Here is a 20,877-nt window from a genome sequence, read left to right as displayed (position 1 = left end):
TCCTCAACTTACCATTGATGACAGATGTTTCTCTTTCGTGCGAGATAAGCTAGTTTTCATTGCACCGTTAAAAGCAAGTTCCACAAGAAAACTAAATTACCAGATGGATATTTAACAGGAACAAAAGATGCAACTATCAATTTTATCTAAAAATATATTTTTTTTCTCAAATACCATCCAGAACATTATGGCGGACAATGTCTACAATGACTAAATGTCTTCTACTAGACTGAAGTCATACAGACATAACAATTTAGCTTTAGAGTATACCAATCTGCTAAATCTTGAGTGAATCAAGTTCACATACCTGCTGCTTTCTGTTTTATGGGAATTAAACAGTTTTTGATTGTGATTTATAGTTTACTGGTGATGTAGGTATATGCCTGTCATGTGCCACATCCTCTGCCTTCTTGACTACTACTGACGACAAACAAAAAACAAAATACTCCCTCTATAACCTCACTAAACCTGCAAGTGAGTATTTAGGTGTAATAGAGAGACATAATACATTAATAGTTTGATATGGCCCTCATTTCATGGTTGCATGTACTGTACTTGTGCATGTTTGTGCAAATACTCGGAGTGGGTGTGTCCCCTCACCGGGTATGTGTGTCGGGGGCCCAGCCCCCCCTCTGGCGGGGGCCCTGGGGCCGCTGTGACTCTGCCGAGGGCTCACCATGCGATGTGCTCGTGAGCGCGTGCGTCGTGTGCCGCTTGGAGCGGTTCGCCAGGTACCTGGGCCGCAGGGAGGAGGGAGGACGGGGTGAGGGTGGGAGACAGGAAGCAGGGCTGGTCAGCTCTCTGTCCTCATTGGCTAATTGAGATGGGGGGGAAAGGCCCACCCCACCTCTGCCAATGGGTGCCATAATAAATATCATCTTAGCCAATCAAAAAACACAATATAATTACACCATAGATGCTATAGCTTATGGGTATCCAATAACCCCCAGATTCCAATTTCAGGATTGGACTGGTTGCCATTTTTAATAGTTGGTTTTGCAAGCCTTAGAGTTAGCAAAGCCATGTAAGAAAGAGTGAGAAAGTTGGGAGAATAATTTGGCACTTACTGAAATGAGAGAGATAAAGAGGCTCTTGGCCAAAGAGTTTGAGAGATAGGAGGGCTAGATTTAGTGGCGTATTCAGTTTGGAACTGTGGCAGAAGGCACTTGTGCGATGGAAAAAGGAGGAGAGATGGGATGGGAGCACCATAGCAGAGTGGCCACCTCCCGTGGGGAAAAGCAGAGCAGCCTGAAGGCACTCACTCCCAGCAACCCAGGACACCAGCGAAGTCTACAGAAAGTGCTGTCTGAAGTGGACCAGCTGAAAAACCCTAACCTGGACCTCTGAATCCAAGACCAGAATTCTATATGGCATCCTACTGTTCCTATCCTATCATTTGATTTTACTTACTTCTGGGCCAAATTTCTTATTTTAGGTAATTTTCCAAATACTATAAACAGAAACTTCCTTTTCATGTTTCTGCTGTGACCAATGTTGATGCATTTTTGTATTCAGTTACTTGGATTAAATAGAGGAAACAAGTTCTCAAAAATGTTCAGACCAAGCTTTTGGTGCAAACAAAGTACAATAAAACATGCCATTGGTATGATGTGATAACTGTAAAGTCATGATTCAGTTCTGAACTTAACATTCACACTTATCTACCTATTGTCTCAGGGTAAAGGCTTTCCAGAGCATCCAGTTAAAACAGCACCTCTGTACAGTAAAGCCCTTCACCAAAAACTGTCACTGTGGATTACCTCTGTACTGCCTCTTGGTCTGGTTCTCCATCTGAACCCTCCTCATCCACAGGAGCTACTGCAGGAATAGGGTGCTGAGAGATGCAGATAGTTTAGTGGTCAACACTGCTACAGTTTGCATTCATAGGAAAATACACAAAGTGCACACATACGGAAATCCAGATCCTTGGGTTTAACATCTACTGTATACTCACTGGGCTGGCGACAAGTGGTGAGGGCCCCCGTGGCCTCTTCAGGAGCTGAGCGTGCAATTGAATATTTGCTCCACCGTCAGAAGCTCGCCGACCAAGAGGCCCCATGCCATTGAGCAGCTGCAGGGTAGGTGGCTGCAGCAAGGACTGCTCCTGATAGATCAGCAGACATAGGAAGTTAGAGGTGGTAAATCAATAAAGTTGATATTTACACCTAACACTAACTTATGTGATGCATTTCAGAGGCCTTTTATTGCCAGGTTGAAGACACCCAATCTAACCAAAACTGTCTTTACCTTGTATTCCAGCTGCTGTGTGGGCTGCAGGCTCTGGGTGGGCATGAGAGTGTGCATTTGGCCCATATTGGGGGCCAGTAAGGGGAAAGGGGGCAGGGGAACAGCTCCACGAGGGAAACCTGGTGGCAGTTTCTGGAGGTCCTCCTGCATCTCTGTCCTGTGGTAGAAAAGGGGTTAATGATGACATTACCAGCTAATTCTCAGTTAATGCCTTATTTAGGATAGACTATTTAAATGCCCCTTTAATAACCCATTATCTCTGTATAAACATATTCACCAATGACCACTTCCAATTTGTGATCTCTCACTAATAATTTAATAAGATATAAATAGCTTGCACATATTACTTTTGATTGCTTTAATCCTGATAAACATAACTTCTAGCAGCAGGCCTCTGCTCTGTTTCTGAAAACATACTATATATATTTTCTAGATAGACAAAACATATAAACAGTTTTTAACTTACATTAAATATGGCTGATGTTACAAAGTAAAAAACATTTGGGTATGGTAGCATTATAATCTCACCAACAGCTGACTGGAGAGTTGTATGTTTATATATTACCTTTGGTCTGGTACCCCTACAGTGTGCCGCCTCATTGAAAGGTAACGAGCCATTGCCTCCGGAGATGGCTCCTCCCCTTCATCACTGTCCAATGTCATGTTGCCATCCGGCTTAACAAATACATAAATACAGCACATGGTCATTATTAATGGCCCTCGGTAGTATGCGTGGAGTATATCAAAGGAATGTACACTTTACACTTGCTAATGTATGGCAATTCCAATATACATGCTTCAAAGTTCAGTTCTCCTATTAAAATCCCTGCTGCAATGCAGTTATCTGACGCATTCTTGTATTTCACAGCCTTTGTGAGTCAGCTTTAAGTGTGTCTGTGTTATGTTTGAGTCTGTGTGCATCTGTGTGTGATTGTGCGTTTGATCACAGTCTAAAAGATGAAACCCAGACTACACTGACAGAAGTAAACTATCCTATTACACTGTAAATAGTGGAAACATAGAAATCCTAAAAAAATGGATGTTGTTGTGTTGAGTGATCTAGCTGCCCACTTCAACAATTCAATGCTAGGTAAAGGAGTCCCCATAAAGAAATCACAACATGTGTTAAATCTTTTTTTTAGCTGTGGCTGGGATTGCATCTTGATGAAGAAAAAGTCCAGACTACCTGTCTAATCAAGCAAGATGCTGCACCCACTCCAACACTGACACAACTAATGGGACACAATTGTTGACTCACCTCAACAATCTGGTTCTCTGGGTTAATGAGCTGGACATGGGGGACGGTGATGCTAACAGGATTACCCTGTGGATCCGTCTGCTGCGTGCACACACACACACACACACACAGGTCATGTTAGGATTGTACTAATATTTCACAATCTTCTTAGGACAGTGTGATTGGCAGGTGTGGGTTAAAGCCAATTTACTCCACTGAGTGGACTAACACAGTGCTGCCGGTTAGACTGATGTCTAGACTGAGGCCATGTGAAACACTGCTTTCTACAGGAGAAACAAAGAACAATACTTCTTAATGCAGGAAGAGTGAATAAATAAGTCAAAACGTGACTTTAACAAATCCACTGTTCTTTAAACTCTAATTATCAACCTTTACATTTATACTCACAATTTTTTTATTAAATTCAATTTAGTTTATTTATTTGGTGCTATAACTAAAGTCATTTGAAATGTATTTCATGTATAAATGAATTCACTGTTTATTTAGAAACATCTAGAAACCGTGTTATTAAAACTTGTCAAGAAGTACGCATGGACAATGAATTACCTGTACAGCATTAAGAGGATAACTAATAGGGCGCTGTGTGGGCTGGGCAACACGTAAGGTCTTGTGTTTCTTGAGGCGTTCAGCCAGCAGACTGTAGATGGCACTGTAGTGATCGTATGCATCTGTTTGTAGAGACTAGGAAAAACTAGAATTACTGCATTGCAGGTGTATGCCTTTGCCAAACAGTGAAGTTGTACTTTACATGCATGTCTGTCCAGACTTATTTCCTAATTTATCCTTATATAAAAATATGTTTATCCATGAGTCCTAGTGGACTGGATGTAAGCAGCCATTTCTGAGATGTACCCTTGACAAGACTGGGACATATTCGATATGTATGGTCACAGCAATTTGATCGTCAACCACCAAAATTGAGTTCATACATTCTTGAGTCAAAGTAGACATCTTGTTTCAAATGTGTTTGTTTGAAATTAGAACTTTAACCCTACTAAACATCCACTTGGACTCATCCGGCTGTTGCCGTCATAAAAGCATAAAAAAAAAAAAAGATAAAAATAAATAGCTAAAATATATATTTTTTTTAAAAAGGTCAATCAGTGCAAGTCAGTGCCACATAACTATGTCCAACCTGAAGTGTCCGCTCTCTGTCCAGGCCCATTTCACACATGGCCATCAGCACCTGCTCATTGATGAGCTCAGTCTCTCTCTCTGCCTTCACTTGCTCACACTCTGCTATTAACTGTAAGGGAGGAGAGAAGCAAAGAAAAGATGAGGGGAGTCAAAAGTAAACTGTGGAAGGAAAAATAGGCATTGTGCTACTCTAAGTGCCTACAGGACTTGAGTGTACTGGTAATCTTTTTTCATCCAACTCTGACATTTAAAGTTTAGTAAAAATGATCCAATAAGTTGCCCTATGTGAAAATATCTATTGCAGAATACTTCTATAAGTGTCTCACCCTGTCGAAGTCTGGGTCTGGGTCTCCTTGCCTCATCCATTTGTTCTTACAGATCTGCTCCATGGTTAACCGTCTACTGGGTTCCAGCACTAACATGTGTCTGATCAAGTACTCACAGTCTGCATAACACACAAAAATAAAGGTGCACTCACGTGAGAAACAAATATAAACAATATAAATGCCATGAGTATAAGAATAAAAGTTACTCCAAAAAGCACAGAGGCATAGTGGCGGTTTCTGGCTTTCAGCTTTACTTTAAAACCACTTTCAGAATATTTACTTTGACTTGCTCTTCAATAAAGAGAAAATCAAGATACTGATATTTAACATTGGTAATGGTATTGTCTGAAGTTGACAGGAGTACTACCTGTGGACATAAAGAAGGGGATGCGGAATTTGCCACTGAGGACACGTGCCCGCAAATTATGTAGAGTGCTGCCGTCAAAGGGCAGGGCGCCGCACACCAGTACATATAACACCACACCTAAGCTCTACAGAGAGAAAAGACAGAAGGAAACAACCAAATGAGTGCATCATTTTTAAATATGGCTTAAACAAAAAGACTAATAAAGCATCTCTGCACTTTATTCTATGCCTTTTATTTATTCATTTCATTCAAGATGTTTTAGTGTTTCTGAAATGTTCAAGCCTTTTAACTACACCCTGTGTGACACCTAAATGGGTAACACCTTACATACCTAAAAGCCTACTCACCCATATATCTACTTTGGGTCCGTCGTACTCCTTGCCCTCAAAAAGCTCTGGCGCAGCATAGGGAGGGCTGCCACACCACGTCTTTAAGAGCTGGCCTCGAGAAAAAATGTTACTGAAGCCAAAATCTAACAGGGGGAAGAAGAGAGTTTTATTTAATCTTATCATTTTTCCTGACAGAGTAAATTAGATCAAACAGGGAAAATGCTCCAAAAGCACATGCTGACACTTGCATCCACCCACTCAAAAAGACAGCCCAAAACCACTAAATTAGGATACCCACCCATAGATTCTTAACAGCAAACACACGAATACAAACCTGCTATTTTGATGTTCAGATTGTGGTCAAGGAGCAGATTCTCAGCCTTTAAGTCTCTATGGACAATGTTGCGGCAGTGACAGAAATGGACGGCTGCCACAATCTGTTTGAATTTCTTTCTGGCATCCTTTTCTGCCATACGCCCATGAGCCACCAGGTGGTCTGCACACATACACACACAAAAAAATACACTTCAGATATTTATGTTCAAGCATAGTGTCTGCTGTGTACCTGTTCAGTACTGTGCTTAAGGCTAACTAGATAAATACAAAATATGTTAAGCCTTTAATTGTGTTTGAATTTAGCCCAATATAATACTGCCTTCATAACAAAGGAAAATTTGGGATATTTTTAAACCCTTAAAAAAAGAACGAAATTTGCTATAAGGACTAGACATAAATGCTGTAATTTAATAAAAAAATAAATGACTAAAATATATGCAAGCTATGTGAGCCAAATAGATTAGATTGCATATGAACTGTTTGTACTGTAATATGAGAATAATCATGCAGTGCAAAGAAATCAGACATGATGGATACAAATAAAACCAAAATTGTAATTATATTTATTTTATGACACCTTTGAGCCATTTTATAATGTTATATTGAATATTGCACATTTAGCCATCGGTCAAAAATCAAAAAGGAAACAAGCTGAACAAACTGAAAAGCAGAAGGCACATTAAGAGCCTTTCCACAACAAAGTAGCAGTGGGGAATTCCCTTACCAAATATCTCTCCACCACTAGCGTACTCTGTTACCAGATAGATCATCCTCTCCGTCTCCATCACCTAAAGAAATATACAAATGATGAAAATCAAAACCTACAGATCCTCTGACATGACAACACCTACTGATGGGTAGTTCACCTGTTACACAACAGAATGAGTAAGCATTATGTGGCATACAAGCAAAGGACTACAGAGCAGAAAATATCACCGTAGATTTTATTATGTGCTGTTATTATTGTTATGTCATGATATAATTTTTCTAATAGATTTGGACATTTTAAGATAACCTATTCACGGTATAGCGAAGTGGCAAATTACATTTAACTTATTTTATTTATGTAAAAGTCTGGGTCTCTGTTATAATCCTGATATGTAAAAAGTAAAATTAAGGAAAAGAAATGGGAAACTCTTGACGTGCATTTTATCACTAAAAAACTGTGAGTACAGTCAACTTTTGTTGGCTAAAACCTGAAACAGTATTGTTCAGGTACTTTTTACAATTCAATGAGTCAGTATCTACAGTCATTAAGGTCTTGGCTTAATTAATCCATGAAGAACAGCAAATAATGTTAAATTCTGTTAAACCAACATGTATTTTATTTGTTCTACTGGGCCATGGGTCTCTAGTGTATCAGCTCTGTGGGTGAATGTGTACCTGGTAGAGGCGGATGATGTGGGGGTGCTTTAGCAACTTCATGATTTGCACCTCTCTAAAGATCTTTTTCAGGTTCTCATCATCCAGCTGGGTCTTATCCACTATTTTTATAGCCACCTGGAGACAGAGAGACAAGAAAAGGATGGAGTAAGAGATGAGAATGAATGATGAGAGAGTGTGAAGTGAAGAAGGTAAAGAGAGGTGACAAGATAAACAAGGAAAAGGGGATTAAAGAAGGGAGTACAGAAGACATAGAAACAAATAAAGCGAGTGAATACAAATGAGTAGACAAAAAAAAGAATTAATCTTAAAACAATGCAATATGTTTACCAGCTCTAGCGTGTTAAAAATACAGACAATACATTCACATGAAGTGTTATTTAGCTGACACTTAAATTACAGGCAACAGTTTCAGGGCATGGCCCCAGTGCCCTTGCAATATTTCTGTGATGACACAGCAAAGAGCAAAGGGCCAAGAAAAGAACCAGCAAAGGAAGAAAGGGAAGGGTGTAAATTGTAAATTCGAAACGACAACTTTTGAACACTCCTCAGAGCAGCAAAAAAGGAGGAGGAAGAGGAGGGAGCATTGCCCTGTGTCCTTTATTAGTGAGAACAAAGGAATGAATCAGAAATAAACACATTTTCTCATTGAGTTCTTGATGGGGGCTCTTGGAGCCCTGTTGCTGTTTTATAATTTTAGCATTCTAGGGTCTATGAGGAAGTGTAGTCTGTCTAGGCAGTGCACAGGTTGGTCTGTTGGGCTTTGCAGCCTCAAGTGTCTGCTTGATTTACCAGAAGATGATGCTTTGCTTTTCAATTCCTAAAAAAATCCTTTCTGCTCATATATTGAGCCATTTGCCTTTTCCTCTTCATCTTAGCCACTATGATGCCTGACAAGATTATTACAGCTGGTTCATGCATTGCTATTTGATGCCTCCTTCAGCCATATGCTTTTCAAGAACTGTTTGGTTCTCTACCCTTATTGGCTATTACCCCGTTACTGACAGTATACTTTGGATGGCTATTTCACATCCTTTGCATATAACCCCTTTTACTGTGTTACGTGTTTAGTAGCATTGCAACAGTTCCCTATTCTCAGCTCTTGTCCATGAATGTCTTGTTCCAGTAGCCCACTCATCATCAGAGTGCCATGGTTCCCCAACATCTGGCACAGACCTTTTTAATCACACATACAACTAGATACTTATATGGTTGCACACCTTATATGATGAAAAACCAAACTGTGTGTTGCCAAATACAGTGCTTTCTCAGGATTCCAGTTTGTTTAGATAACCTGACCTAAGCCACGACCTTCGACTGTAAGCCCGACTCTTGTGTAACTGCTGAGCCCTGGACAAAGGCTCCAGCAGTGTGGACAGTGATTATGTGTGACACCATTGTATTCTTCTTTAATGACTTAATCAAGCAAAGTTAATGGGGTTGCCCCAAAAAAAGCTCCTACTAAAAATAGATAGCGAGTACAGTCCGAATGTGTGTGAAAAAATGAAAACCATCCATCCTGCAGCAACCCATGAAATATCCACAAAATTCTTCTGTCTTATGAGTGCCATTATTTCACTGATGACAGACCTTAGGAAAATGCCAAACATGGCAGACAGCTGAAGGAAATATATACAGTACACTGTGGTATTAATCCAGACGAGTGTGTGTAGCTTCCCTTCACGGGAATTGTCCAATATTAGATAACTATACAGACAGAAACAGCTACTTAAAGACAAAAACGTCAAAAACAGCAAGAGTAAATATTTTTTAAAAAGAAAAATAACCGTTGCAGTGTATGTCTGAGTACATACATATCTGTTTGCAATATGTGTCTATGTAGTATTTTAAGCTCTTGGAATCTATTTATGGCATTGGCAGTCATCCAGCATTGTTGATGTAATCACTCCCCTCTGCATCTTCAGCAGGGTAACAACAGGACATCTGGATAACACACACACACACACACTCCCACACTCAAACATATGCCCACATTTACACGTACACATTATTCTCATTTTAAAGACAGTGAGTCCTCTTGGAAATAAAGAAACAGGGCTACTCTGGCTACATTTATCTGTACAAAGACTTAATGTGTGTCTGAATATAAAACCTTCTGCCAGGGTGACTGCTTACTAGCTAGGGGACAAGATGAACACAGTGACATAACTGGGGCAGCTAGGAGTTAACTTGCGGGTTTGAGGACTTACAGGTTTGAGATATTGCTCACTTAGCTGCTGCTAGCAAAGAAATGGAAACGGGGATTATCAATTGATAAAAAATGACTTGCTTTGTCATGCAAGACTAGCAGTGTTACCCACTAGTAAGCTATATTACAAAAACAACTATGCGACCAGTGTAATACTTCAAAAGTTGGGTTTCCAGCATTAGCTCCAGCAAAGGTACAATACATGTGCTGTGACTTTAGAAGCTTCAGAGAGTTCAATCAATTTTGTAATAGATTCAGTGAGACCAGAATATTCTAAATAATTCTAAAGATCTATGTATATACACACACACACACACACTCTTGAGAGGGCGGTTGCAATGAGATGAAGTGTTATATAGCCACTCCAATCACAAGACTGACCTCACAAAACACCATCCCAACTGGTGCACAGCAAAACAAGTCTGGACATTTTACTGTACATCACAAATACACACCAAATAGCTTCACATTCAACAAGAAATAACAGCCAACGGAAACCAAATCTTAAAAATATAATATTACATATATTATAGAGGCTAGTAAGACTGAGATTACAGACCTTGTTATTATCTTATACACAAGGTAATTAATTGTGTAGCATATACAGTATATTTTTAGCTAAACATCTTTGAGAACATAAATAGAACCAAACAAACATCATTCGACACAAAAACTGTATTGACTGTATTGAGTGACACATAATGGCAAAGCTGCCCTATGGCAGTATAATTAGTACGCAGAACCTCAACCACCAGCCTGTGATGTTACATAGCCAGAGCTGAAAGGGTGAATTTCCCCTTGCAGCTGACAATGAACGCAATTGCTAAGTCTGGAAGTTACTAGACTGTTTTTTGTTAACGGTAACAGTCACATTTATGTTTGCTGACGTTCTCATTTACAGACTGTTGATCAGATCCTCCAACTTAGGCACACCAACTTGTTAGCTAAGTCAATAAGATTAGTAATGTTCCTCTCTTGAATAACATTAATGCTCCAGAGTTCAATGTTAAGTTAAATGAGTTTAACTAGCTAGTGATCAAGTTAGCAAGCCAACAGGCATTGTCTATGTGTGTGAAAGAAACTGGTCTGTGCATATTCTCAGTCCACTCAGTTTTTTGATGTATGTAATGCAGTGCTGCCAGCTCTCTCACCATACATAAATTTTCCCACACCGTGAAAAAACAACTTGATAATGTAAAGAAAAGAGGACAATGACAGCACACAGACAGACACGACAGATCAGCATGGGGTATGTCCCTCTCCTCTCAGAGAGTGAGGGGCACTCTGTGTTTCTAGCGCTCTGAAAACTAAAAGGCTATTAGCATGCCAATGCAAAATCATAAATGTGATTTAAACTCAAAGCAGAAATCTGCTAATATTGAATTACTTCACATTTTGTCAGAGGCAGAATTGAATGGTAAAACAGAAAGACAGTGTTAACAAAGGCATTCATTGGCATTCCTATGACATTATTTTAAATCTTGTTTGTTTAGCATTAATGCTGAGCAAAAATACTTGCATTTTGAGCAAACTTGAGCAGAATTGTTTTTGAAAAGACACCGACTTACTCAATGTGTACCACTATATGTCAGATAAAGGCAGGACATTTGCCACACCCTTCGTTTGAAAATTTTTAAAGTTACGACTGCAGATGTGATTATGTTACACTCCATGACTGATGAACATATTGCTAACTGGACAACAGAAATTACAGATGTGTATATCTAGTATAATGACATTTTTGTACTAGACTGACTGGTAAAATATGTCATGCAGAAAAGACGAGTTTCAAACCCTACAACCACTAATAGAGAACAACACATAATATTAGTGGATTTTAAGAAATGTAATACAATTTAATAATAACACAAAAGCCTTACAATTACTATAAAGCTCAATCAAGCCCTGTCAAAAACATTTCTAACCAACTCTTTCATGAACGCCTAATTTTTTTCTAGGGCAAAAACATCAGCCAAATCCAGGCATAAAGAAACGTAAGGAATAAAATTATAGATCATTACATTTTAAAAGGAATTCAATATTTGTGCTTATAGTCTTAAAGCATTCTTTTTGACTTTCTTTGAAAACATCATGACTCAACCCAATAATAGTGCTAATCCTAAGCAGAATTGGGTCTATGGTGTAATGTCTACACTCATGCTCATCCATGTTCTCACTCACACGCACAGAGGTGTGATGATATAATGTACGAGGTTAACCTTCATCAGCAGGTGACACCAATTACACAGGGGGTGTAATGCTGTGGCTTAACCCATATCAGGGAGTTTAAGTAACACAGGCAAAGACATATCCGTGTTCAAGATGAACACATGGCATCATGGCTATGGCCAACTAGAATCAGCTTGGCATTGAGCTAAAATTGTGGCTTCTGTGTTTGTGTGTTTCTCAAAGACATCACACAGCATCATACACACAGGATGAGGTCACAGAAGATCAGCACATGTTGCACCAACCTATGACTGTATCATACGCGTGCACACACACGTTCAAGCAGTATGAGTCAGTACAATGCCTTTCCGAGATTGCATGTTGCATACACGACTTGGTTGAATGTGTCAGGGTGAAAGTAATAGACAGAGGAAATGCCATATCAAGCTAAAAAAAATAATCTGTAGCCATAAAACCATTTGTAGCTTTGTTTAACACTTCTTGTAGAGCACAAACAATATTTTACATAGTAAAAATTTACTTCTTAATGACAACAATGAAGTAAAGTTTAGTTGCCACACCGTCACCACAACTTACTGCCTCTGCAATGGCTATGTTCCCATGTTCACAGTAATTGTCAGTGCTTACACAGAAGAAACCACCAATTGTTGTTTGGGACTGGCTTTACAGTACACAGGGAAAAATACTTTTTGTATCAAAGTCAGAATATTGAAATCTAGACCACCTAAGTTGGATGTGAGCAACATGTTCATGCAATAAGTAAACAAAGGAAGAGAAACATGGAAAATTGCAAACTACAACGTGTAGCTTGGTTAGGATTTGATTAAGTATCATAACACTTGAATCTTTGGGCTATACTTTCAAAATGTAGCTGACCACATTCTTGAATTCCCTTCATCCAACTAAGAGCAAAAAACTACATTACACATCACCCTAGATACCCTAATAGAGCTGCTACAGGCAAGTTAAGTTAACTACCTCCACTGAGAGGTCAACAATAGCCGCAATTGTGTGTTTAAAACTTATATATAAACCAGTGGCAAAAAAATGCCTTCAACAGGAAGTTTGAAGGATGCAACTTCATATTCACATACAGGTGAAGGAGTCTAATAATTGTTGTGTATTTTAAGAGTTACCTACAAAAATGGTAGCCTAAAAAATATACATATTGTATGTGGCAACAGCTAAAAATGGACTAAATGCTGGCAGAGAGCGGTCTGAATAAAGATGAGAATGAAAAAGTAAGTGACTAATACAACATGTCTTCAAATAACGTTAGCAAACAAATTAGGTCCATTATCGAGGCTGCCTGCGTGTGCAGGTTTGCAACACTGGACCTAGACTAGCTGACTCTTGTTCCAACCTTCCTGTCCACTCAGTTTTGCATCCTACAAATGCCACAAAGACTCCAAGAAGACACTAAAGACTCACATTATGTTTCAGCTGTAGTTGAAAGTCTTGTAGTTTCTTACAGTAAAGCTGCACAACTCACAGGCACTATTTATGTATATGTATGTATATTAGTAGTTTTTTTTAATCCAGAAAGTGAGATGGCCATTAAATGCTCTAAATCAGCTTAGTTTTGATAGATAATATAATTGTCTGAAATTTAGGCAACCCCGATGAAAGCCATGAGGTGAAAAGCATCATCCTTAAAATAAAGTTGTTCTACAATCTGCAAGTGCTGCTGATGATTTGACCCTCTAAGTGAAATTTAAGCAATAAAAAGAAACCAGTTAGTTGATCATTTAGATTAATCTTAGTTCCTGTTGTACATGCTTAGTGCTTTAATAAACCAAAACTCATTTTCATTCAATAACTCAACTAATCACTACAATAATCAACAGAATATGATTACTTGCATATGATTACTTGATTAATAAAAATAATGGATATCTGCAGTCCTAATCATATATATATATATCCTGTTTTGAAGCAAGTTCGAAAATGTTGTTCACTTAAGCCAATCACATTATCTGGAAACTGCATCAAACCCTGCTCTAACCTGTTGAACATATCATTTCTTTTACACAACCGCTGTTTGCTCTACATGGTTGAGATGGGTTTTTATTACTCTTCTTCTGTATCTCATTAATGAAATTATTACAGAGAACTAGAAGTTGATCTTCAACAGCTTTAAACTAAAAACCCTACCTGTGCTAATGCCACAGGTACAGATAACGTCCTTACTGTGTAATCAATTCAGCAGCATATTTAAGGCCAACTTTGTCTGAAATACTGATGCAGGAACCCTAAGCACATCAGACAAATGTTGTTGCACACTGATTACTGGTTGTATTAACAAAAAAAGGTAGTCTTCATGATGAGACATGACAGGAGCTGAGCTCAGCCACTTGCAAGTCACCTCCATTCAGAATTGGTGGTCAGGAGCTCAAACCACTATTATCTCTATGGAAACCAGTAAGACTTCAATGGAGCGACCTTTCTCCAAGTAGGAGCCTTGGCAACACATGCCTCTAACAAACAAGCAGTGCTGTGGATGATGATGACACCGAGTTGTGATTTTAAAATATGGATCATGAGGAACACAACAAGATCATACTTACAAACCCAAACTGTTGACAGCAATGTAATTTAGGAGAGACACACTAAGTCTGAAGCCGGATGGCTACAGATTCACACTACTGAGAACGCAACAGAAGATGACTAGAGGACAGAAAGATAAGTCAAGCAGAAACTGTCTTTGTCATATTTTTCACCCAAATGAAATAACACTTGAAAATGTGTGTGTGTCGTTGAAAAACAGAGTGCATGCTGTATGTTAGATAGCTGTGCGTGAGTGTGACTAAAGGAGTGAGTGCAATTGTTACACAGTACATTAGGCCTGTTACCTAACATTGGCCATCCTGCCTGCCCTCTTCCTCCTGCTTATCCTTTTCTTGCCTAAAAACACTCAAGAGGAAAGGGGGGAAGACAGGGAAAAGAAAAAAAAAAAAGCTTCCCTCCAGAGTGGCAGGTCAGAACATGCAGCACAGTGCCATCTTTACCAGTCATGCTCACCTTGCTGTGGGCACAACAAGACAAAGGGCCAAGAGTGTGTATTTATTTTCTTTTAGTGCACGTTCACATCTTCTTTGCTAAATTATTACACACAAGTATACTTGTACAGAAACATACAATGGTCTTTTACTATACATTTAGAAGGCTTCTGAAACCTGACACCAACTAAAGGTTATGTTCTAATAGCCACTCAAACATAGTATACATTTACCTCTATAGGTATACAGGTTAAGGATTGTAAAAAGGCTGACACTATTGTTAATTATGGGACATCATTTTTTGTAATCAGAGGATATTGTGAGTAGTTTGTAGTGAAAGAAGTGTTACCTGGTGGACTGGCATTGTGAGTTTCAAGGAGAGATCTGCAACACTAGTTGCGTCACATTTCTTTGTGCCATCATCGTCACTGAATATTAGTAATGACCATTTACCTAGAGGCCAGCCAGGACCAAAGAAGATTTATTATTCCGGACTAGTTGCTATGAACAACCTCAAACATTTGCACAACCTGAATGATGCCGAAAGATGAAAGAGTTTAATTAACTCTAAATAATTAGTTGTGCATAAAAAATCTAATCCCCACAATAGCTAGCAGTGGCTGTTAAAAACATATGCAAAAGGATGTGCAAATTTGCCACCTGTTAAATGACCGGGATGTGACGTATCATCTCAAGTAAAGGGCACTGAAACACAAGGCAACTACAGGCCTAATTAAAAGCCTAGATGCAGTGCAGGTCAATCGGTTTCATAAGCTCAGTCAACAGGAAAATAAGTCTTTATGCAACTCGGTTATCTTTGGTCTGTACAGCCTCTGTACAAGTACAACACTATATTTCATTTATTTATTTATTTTTTATAAATTTTGAGCATGTTTTCAAGGACATATTACCTAGAAATCGTGCTACAAAGTCTGGAGACATCAGTTAGCTGTGGACATTAAAAATACTGGCTGTAACTGGGTTATATCAAAGAATAGAAAAAGACCTGAAATTCAACTGGAATATTATGTAGTCTTTAAGTTAGTTTAATTGCAAATATTTTATCCAAACAATCTCTGTTATCATTTATCATTTTTCTAACTAATGAAAGAAAATGTAGAATAATGTGTTTCTCAGCAAACAGCTTCTGAAATATTAGGATTTACTATTAATACGCCTTTTTCCTCACTTGTAAGTTGCTTTAGATAAAAGCAAAAGATAAAAACTGTTATTCCACTCTTTTCTGACATTTTTCTGACTAAATTAACTGAAAATAAATCATTAAATTTATATATATGATCATTTGCTAATATTTATCACTACTTCCTTCTTTCTTTAATCTGTCAACTATTTTTTCTATATCTATGCTTTGACATTTTTCAACCAAAACAATAAAATGACAGCTATACCTGTAAGGACATCTAGGCATATCATTTAATTTTTGATAAACTTGTTATAATAACTGAAGATATGCAAAAGGTCAGTCTACTGAAGTACCAAATTAGCACAGCAATATGCATTATATGCTAAACAATATAAAGACAATGTGCCTTGCTGAAGGATGATCACCAGCAATAAGGTTTATGGAGAGACTGGGCACACAAAATTTCTCAAACAAGAGCAAAGTATGTCTCAACTTTCTCTAGCATAGCCCTAGTGTGAGAGTATAAAACCCCCTGTTTTGACTTCCACTTTGCTAGCTGACCTTTGTATGCACGAGATGAACTTTCACTCTTCACTCACAAGTACCAGGTGCAGCACACTAGCTATGTCACACTGAAGGCTTTTGGTTGTGCCACTCACTTTGCATTATGTCAGCAAGCCTATGCACAACTGCTCTGTTCACAGAGAATTTGCAAATTACACTGTGTATAGGGGGAAAAACTTTAAACAAATTGCCTGTTGAATGTTTTATGTTTAACACAACAACAGAGCAAATGAGGCATATAAAGGGACTATCCCTTTCTGGGCTTCTAAAGCTACAAAGTATAAATAACAGTGACTGGCTAGTGTAGTGGTAAGATTGCCGGGAGATCTGGGTTGGAATCCCGGCTGACCTACCTCCAGTAGGGGTCCTTAGACAAGACCTCCTTACGCTTACCGTACAGTGTAAGTCGCTTTGGATAAAAGCGGCTGCCAAATGACTAAATGTAAATAAATACCATATCCTCATCAGGAGAGCTATTTTTGACTAGTCAGCATTTCTTAATGCATTGTTATAAAACCTAGGCCATAAAACAATGCTCCAAAGCAAATTCCTTCTGATGACTGATCATCACATCCATATTCATAATATCCACAGGCATGTAAAAGCACACTCCTATTCTTCTTATTTTCGCGATAACTGGGGATGTCTAACCGCCTGTGCTGGTTGACATATTACAACCAGAGAGCTGTCTGGCCTGTCTATGATCACCATCAATAGACAACAAACAAGGCCCCTCTTTCATTCTGCCAATCCATGTTCCACTGTCATTCTGTCCTCTGCCTGTCTTTTACTAAGTTAGACAGCCAGTCACAGCCACACACACATCCAGACAAGCATAAACAAGCTCACACACACTAAGGTTTCATAACGAGCTCATCAATATCTCACTATTACACTGCTACTCTTCGATTTGCACCTACAAAACCAAAATGCTCTCATACCTTGTAGTTTCTGAATTTTACTGCAGTTGTAACACAGCTCACATTCTTCATGAAACATTTTCTACAGTGTTGAAAACCATTCCATGACGCTTAATGACCCAAATTTAATTTGGCCTCATGAAACTAAATGTTAGGTTCTGTGGACTGTGCAGTGCAAAGCGGCCTAACGACCCATGTCTACCTGTCTGTGTGTATATCAACATAACAGAACATGGAACCAATAAGGCTGCACACTCACCTTTATTTGTGCAATTAGAATTAAAGGATCCAGCATAAGTAAAGAATATATTTACTGTGTTTATTAATAATAATAATAATAATAATAATACATTTATTTATAAAACACTTTTCTAAATATGTGTTACAAAGTGCTTAACATAGAAAACAGAGTAAGAGTTTAAGTAATGTCTCTAAGTGTAGTTTCCATTTGTACATATTGTTGTGAGTCTTCAGTCAAGCACTTGTAAGATATGAGCACACTGACCACACTAGACATATCACAGAAAGTCTTCTAATGTCCCCATATTAAAAGTTTGCAGAAACTCTCCAACAGGCTATAAATTAAAGTGGCTATTAGCAGAAGGCTTTTTGATTAGTGGTTTGTTTTGGTGCCCTTGGGCTTATATTTCCATCCCAGCCAAGAAGATATAGCCACTGTATTTGAAGCCACAACACAATATGTGGTACTTGATCTAATAATGTAGCACAAAGGGAAAACATTACTTGTACTACAATATCTGAGTTATTCTCTCCTCTTGTATTGGTCCAAAAATCCCCTACATTCCACAAAACCTCTAACCTTTGGTTTACCAAAAACATAAACAGAAATGATTGTGTCACTGCCATACTTATAGATTGCAGCACGGCCTCTGGAAAACCCTCGTAACTTATCTAGAATGATAATGGCTAGATGTATATCAGTCCTTAATAATACTGTCTGTTGTGTCATCTAGTATATTACTAACTGGCGCCCACTCTATGCAAAGCATCTGCATACACTCAAAGAGTGACAGTAGTTTTGAAAACCACTAGTCTTGCCATGTCAGAGTTTTCTCTTGTCCGGGAAACTTCATGAAAATACCACCTAGCTGTTATCTGGGGCATCTAAATACTCACACAAACTGGTACAGTTGCGGATTAGCTGAAATACTGCTCATTTTGGACAAATTCAAGAACCCCAAGACAACATAGAATGTGTTGTTTCACTTGAAAGATGTAACGTTAAAGAACTTTTCTCGCCCGAAATGACAAAACCACAGTGGTTTGTTTGTCATTCCCATCAATAGTTCTCTGTCAAGCTAGCTTACGTTAAATTTAAAGCTAACGCAAAAAGGCTTTCACCAGTTGTCGGTGGAACTGATACGATGAATGTCACTGAGAGTTATCAATAGTTGGACAACCTACACCTATCAACGCAGGAAGTTTATTGGTAATCCAACGGGACGTCGCAAACTTTTAACCTTGTGATTTTGCATCTTCGTGAAAGATACCTGGAAGTAGCCAAACAGCTAATTAGCTCGTTAGCTAAGCTAGCTAACGTTACCCCAGTCGCAACGTTCTGACTCCTCTTTTTCATCTTCGTCAATACCCTCTCTCCGTCTTCTGCGCTTTGCCACATATTAACCTCAAGCCTTTCTACATTTCCTCATACTAGTTCTAGCACTAGCTAAAGTCAAAGAAATCAGCGGTATCTTGTGGCGAATACGTTTGTATCCAGTAGTTAGAGGTGATGCCCCGTGACGAACGGACCCCCGCTAACACCAAGCAGCGGTGTCACCAAAGCGGGCTGTCCGCTGTGTCCCCGGAGCCTGAAGGCCCCAGCGCCATCCCGAGTATATAGTCGAAAAAGCTTAGAATAAAACAATGACAACTTCTAATTGTTCACCGCTAAAAGTCCGACATCAGTCATCTTACCTTTGCTTTGGTAATGATGTGTGTGGCTAGTTTAACAACCGCGAAATTTCCCTTGCCGATGGTCCGCTCGATTTCATAGTGGCCCACTCGGGCTGGGGGGGGCCTGGTGGCCGAAGTGTGGCCAGGATTGCTGATGCACCCAGTGCCCGTGCTGGTGCGACTGGAGTGACTGATCCCGGAGGATGGCTGGGCTCGGTTCTGGGCGCCCATTACTGCGTGGGTCGGTCGGGCAGAGTGCGTAATCCCGGCCGCAGCGGACCCAGGAGTACCTCCGCTTGACACGGCCGCCATCTTCTCGCCTCTCTGCGGGAACAACAAGCAGGCTTGCGCAGCGCGCACCGCGGGCACGCCCCCGCCCTGCGTCATTTTACGTGGAACGCTCCTCCGCAGCGCCCTCTCTAGGTTGTAACTATGGTAACGAGCAGCGTAACAAATGACTTCATCCACAGAAACGTATTGTGGTTGCCTTGGCGACAGAGAAGTGCGCATTATCACTCTGGTTCCCATGATTCAGTGATTCCTTGCAAACTGCTGCACTGTGTATGATCAGTCGGATTCGTGATGCGTTAAAGGCATGCACCGCTCTAACACTGCGATGACAGATTCAAGTAACCGAACTGAGTAAAACAGACACTCTCAAGTCCTAATTTCACTGCATCATTGAGCTCAAATGAACATAAATGCCAATATGAAAACACATACACCATGGAGGCTCACAGTTTCATATCGAGTCTGCAATGCCATAAAGAGGTCTAGACAAATCAGGGCCAGTTTCGCTGCACAGGTAGCCTAAATGTCATAAGTGTAGTGAGAAATGGCCTTGACCTTTTGAGAATAATAAAACAAATAAAAATGAAGCAGCAATAGCTGTATTTCTACAATAATATTCAGATTCAACGTCCTTCACAAAGAGAGGGTTGCAGACAAAACATACACACACACACAAGAAGAAGACATGTCATTCATGATCCCATATATCAATATTTGTCAATAATAATTCAATCAAAAGCTAATTCCTTCATTTCCACATCTTAAAGAAAAGAATAACACATGACCAAAAACCTAAAATTAGAACTGATGTTGTTAAAGACACCAGTTTTGAAATACATATGACCTAAAACTATTACCATTAATGAAATACACGAGTTAAAATGACCAAGAGGTCTAATAACCTACAATTCAAATGCAAATATAACACACAAGTTGTACAATAGCATATAAAGAGATAGGGGTTCATTATGCAGCCTATTCTTCAGAACTGCTGAATTGGCAGTTTTATAACCCGGCTCTATAGGTGAAAACAGATATCATTGTATTGTAATGTAATTTATTGTATTGTATTGCACTGTATTGTAATCTGTTATGTTGCCCTCTCTCACCAGGTTGTAGACAGCACCACTGCATGGTAGAGAGATGTTCCTGCATCCTATTGCTCCCACAAGGATTAAACTCAACATGCACCTGCCTTGAGTACCAGACCCTCAGAAAGAGCAGGTTCACATGCTTTGTGTTAATCGGTACAACAGGGATTAA

The 20,877-nt window shown here is 39.2% G+C and overlaps 1 protein-coding gene across 4 annotated transcripts in view; it reads right to left on the bottom strand.

The window, feature by feature from the left end:
* The window catches only part of sik3 (SIK family kinase 3), a 30,388-nt gene extending 10,723 nt beyond the window's left edge, over positions 1-19,665 (bottom strand). For 2 of the 4 annotated variants that reach the window (XM_026367175.1, XM_026367165.1), the window contains exons 1-15: positions 19,345-19,635; positions 7,384-7,500; positions 6,725-6,788; positions 5,999-6,160; positions 5,683-5,807; positions 5,336-5,459; positions 4,969-5,087; positions 4,641-4,751; positions 4,052-4,186; positions 3,506-3,586; positions 2,813-2,922; positions 2,248-2,404; positions 1,955-2,104; positions 1,761-1,834; positions 601-735 (exon numbers count right to left, since the gene is read on the bottom strand). In XM_026367175.1, coding sequence (XP_026222960.1) covers positions 601-735; positions 1,761-1,834; positions 1,955-2,104; positions 2,248-2,404; positions 2,813-2,922; positions 3,506-3,586; positions 4,052-4,186; positions 4,641-4,751; positions 4,969-5,087; positions 5,336-5,459; positions 5,683-5,807; positions 5,999-6,160; positions 6,725-6,788; positions 7,384-7,500; positions 19,345-19,635 — 1,955 coding nt within the window. Of the gene's footprint in view, positions 1-600; positions 736-1,760; positions 1,835-1,954; positions 2,105-2,247; positions 2,405-2,812; positions 2,923-3,505; positions 3,587-4,051; positions 4,187-4,640; positions 4,752-4,968; positions 5,088-5,335; positions 5,460-5,682; positions 5,808-5,998; positions 6,161-6,724; positions 6,789-7,383; positions 7,501-19,344 lie in introns of all 4 variants that reach the window. The other 2 variants (XM_026367156.1, XM_026367185.1) reach the window with 2 other exon arrangements.
* Between the last annotated feature and the right edge of the window lie 1,212 nt (positions 19,666-20,877).

Source organism: Anabas testudineus, chromosome 13 (genome assembly GCF_900324465.2).
Source record: "Anabas testudineus chromosome 13, fAnaTes1.2, whole genome shotgun sequence".
Taxonomy (NCBI): Eukaryota; Metazoa; Chordata; class Actinopteri; order Anabantiformes; family Anabantidae; genus Anabas; species Anabas testudineus.
Note: the sequence above shows the minus strand (reverse complement) of the source record. Positions and strands in the feature narration are given on the sequence as shown.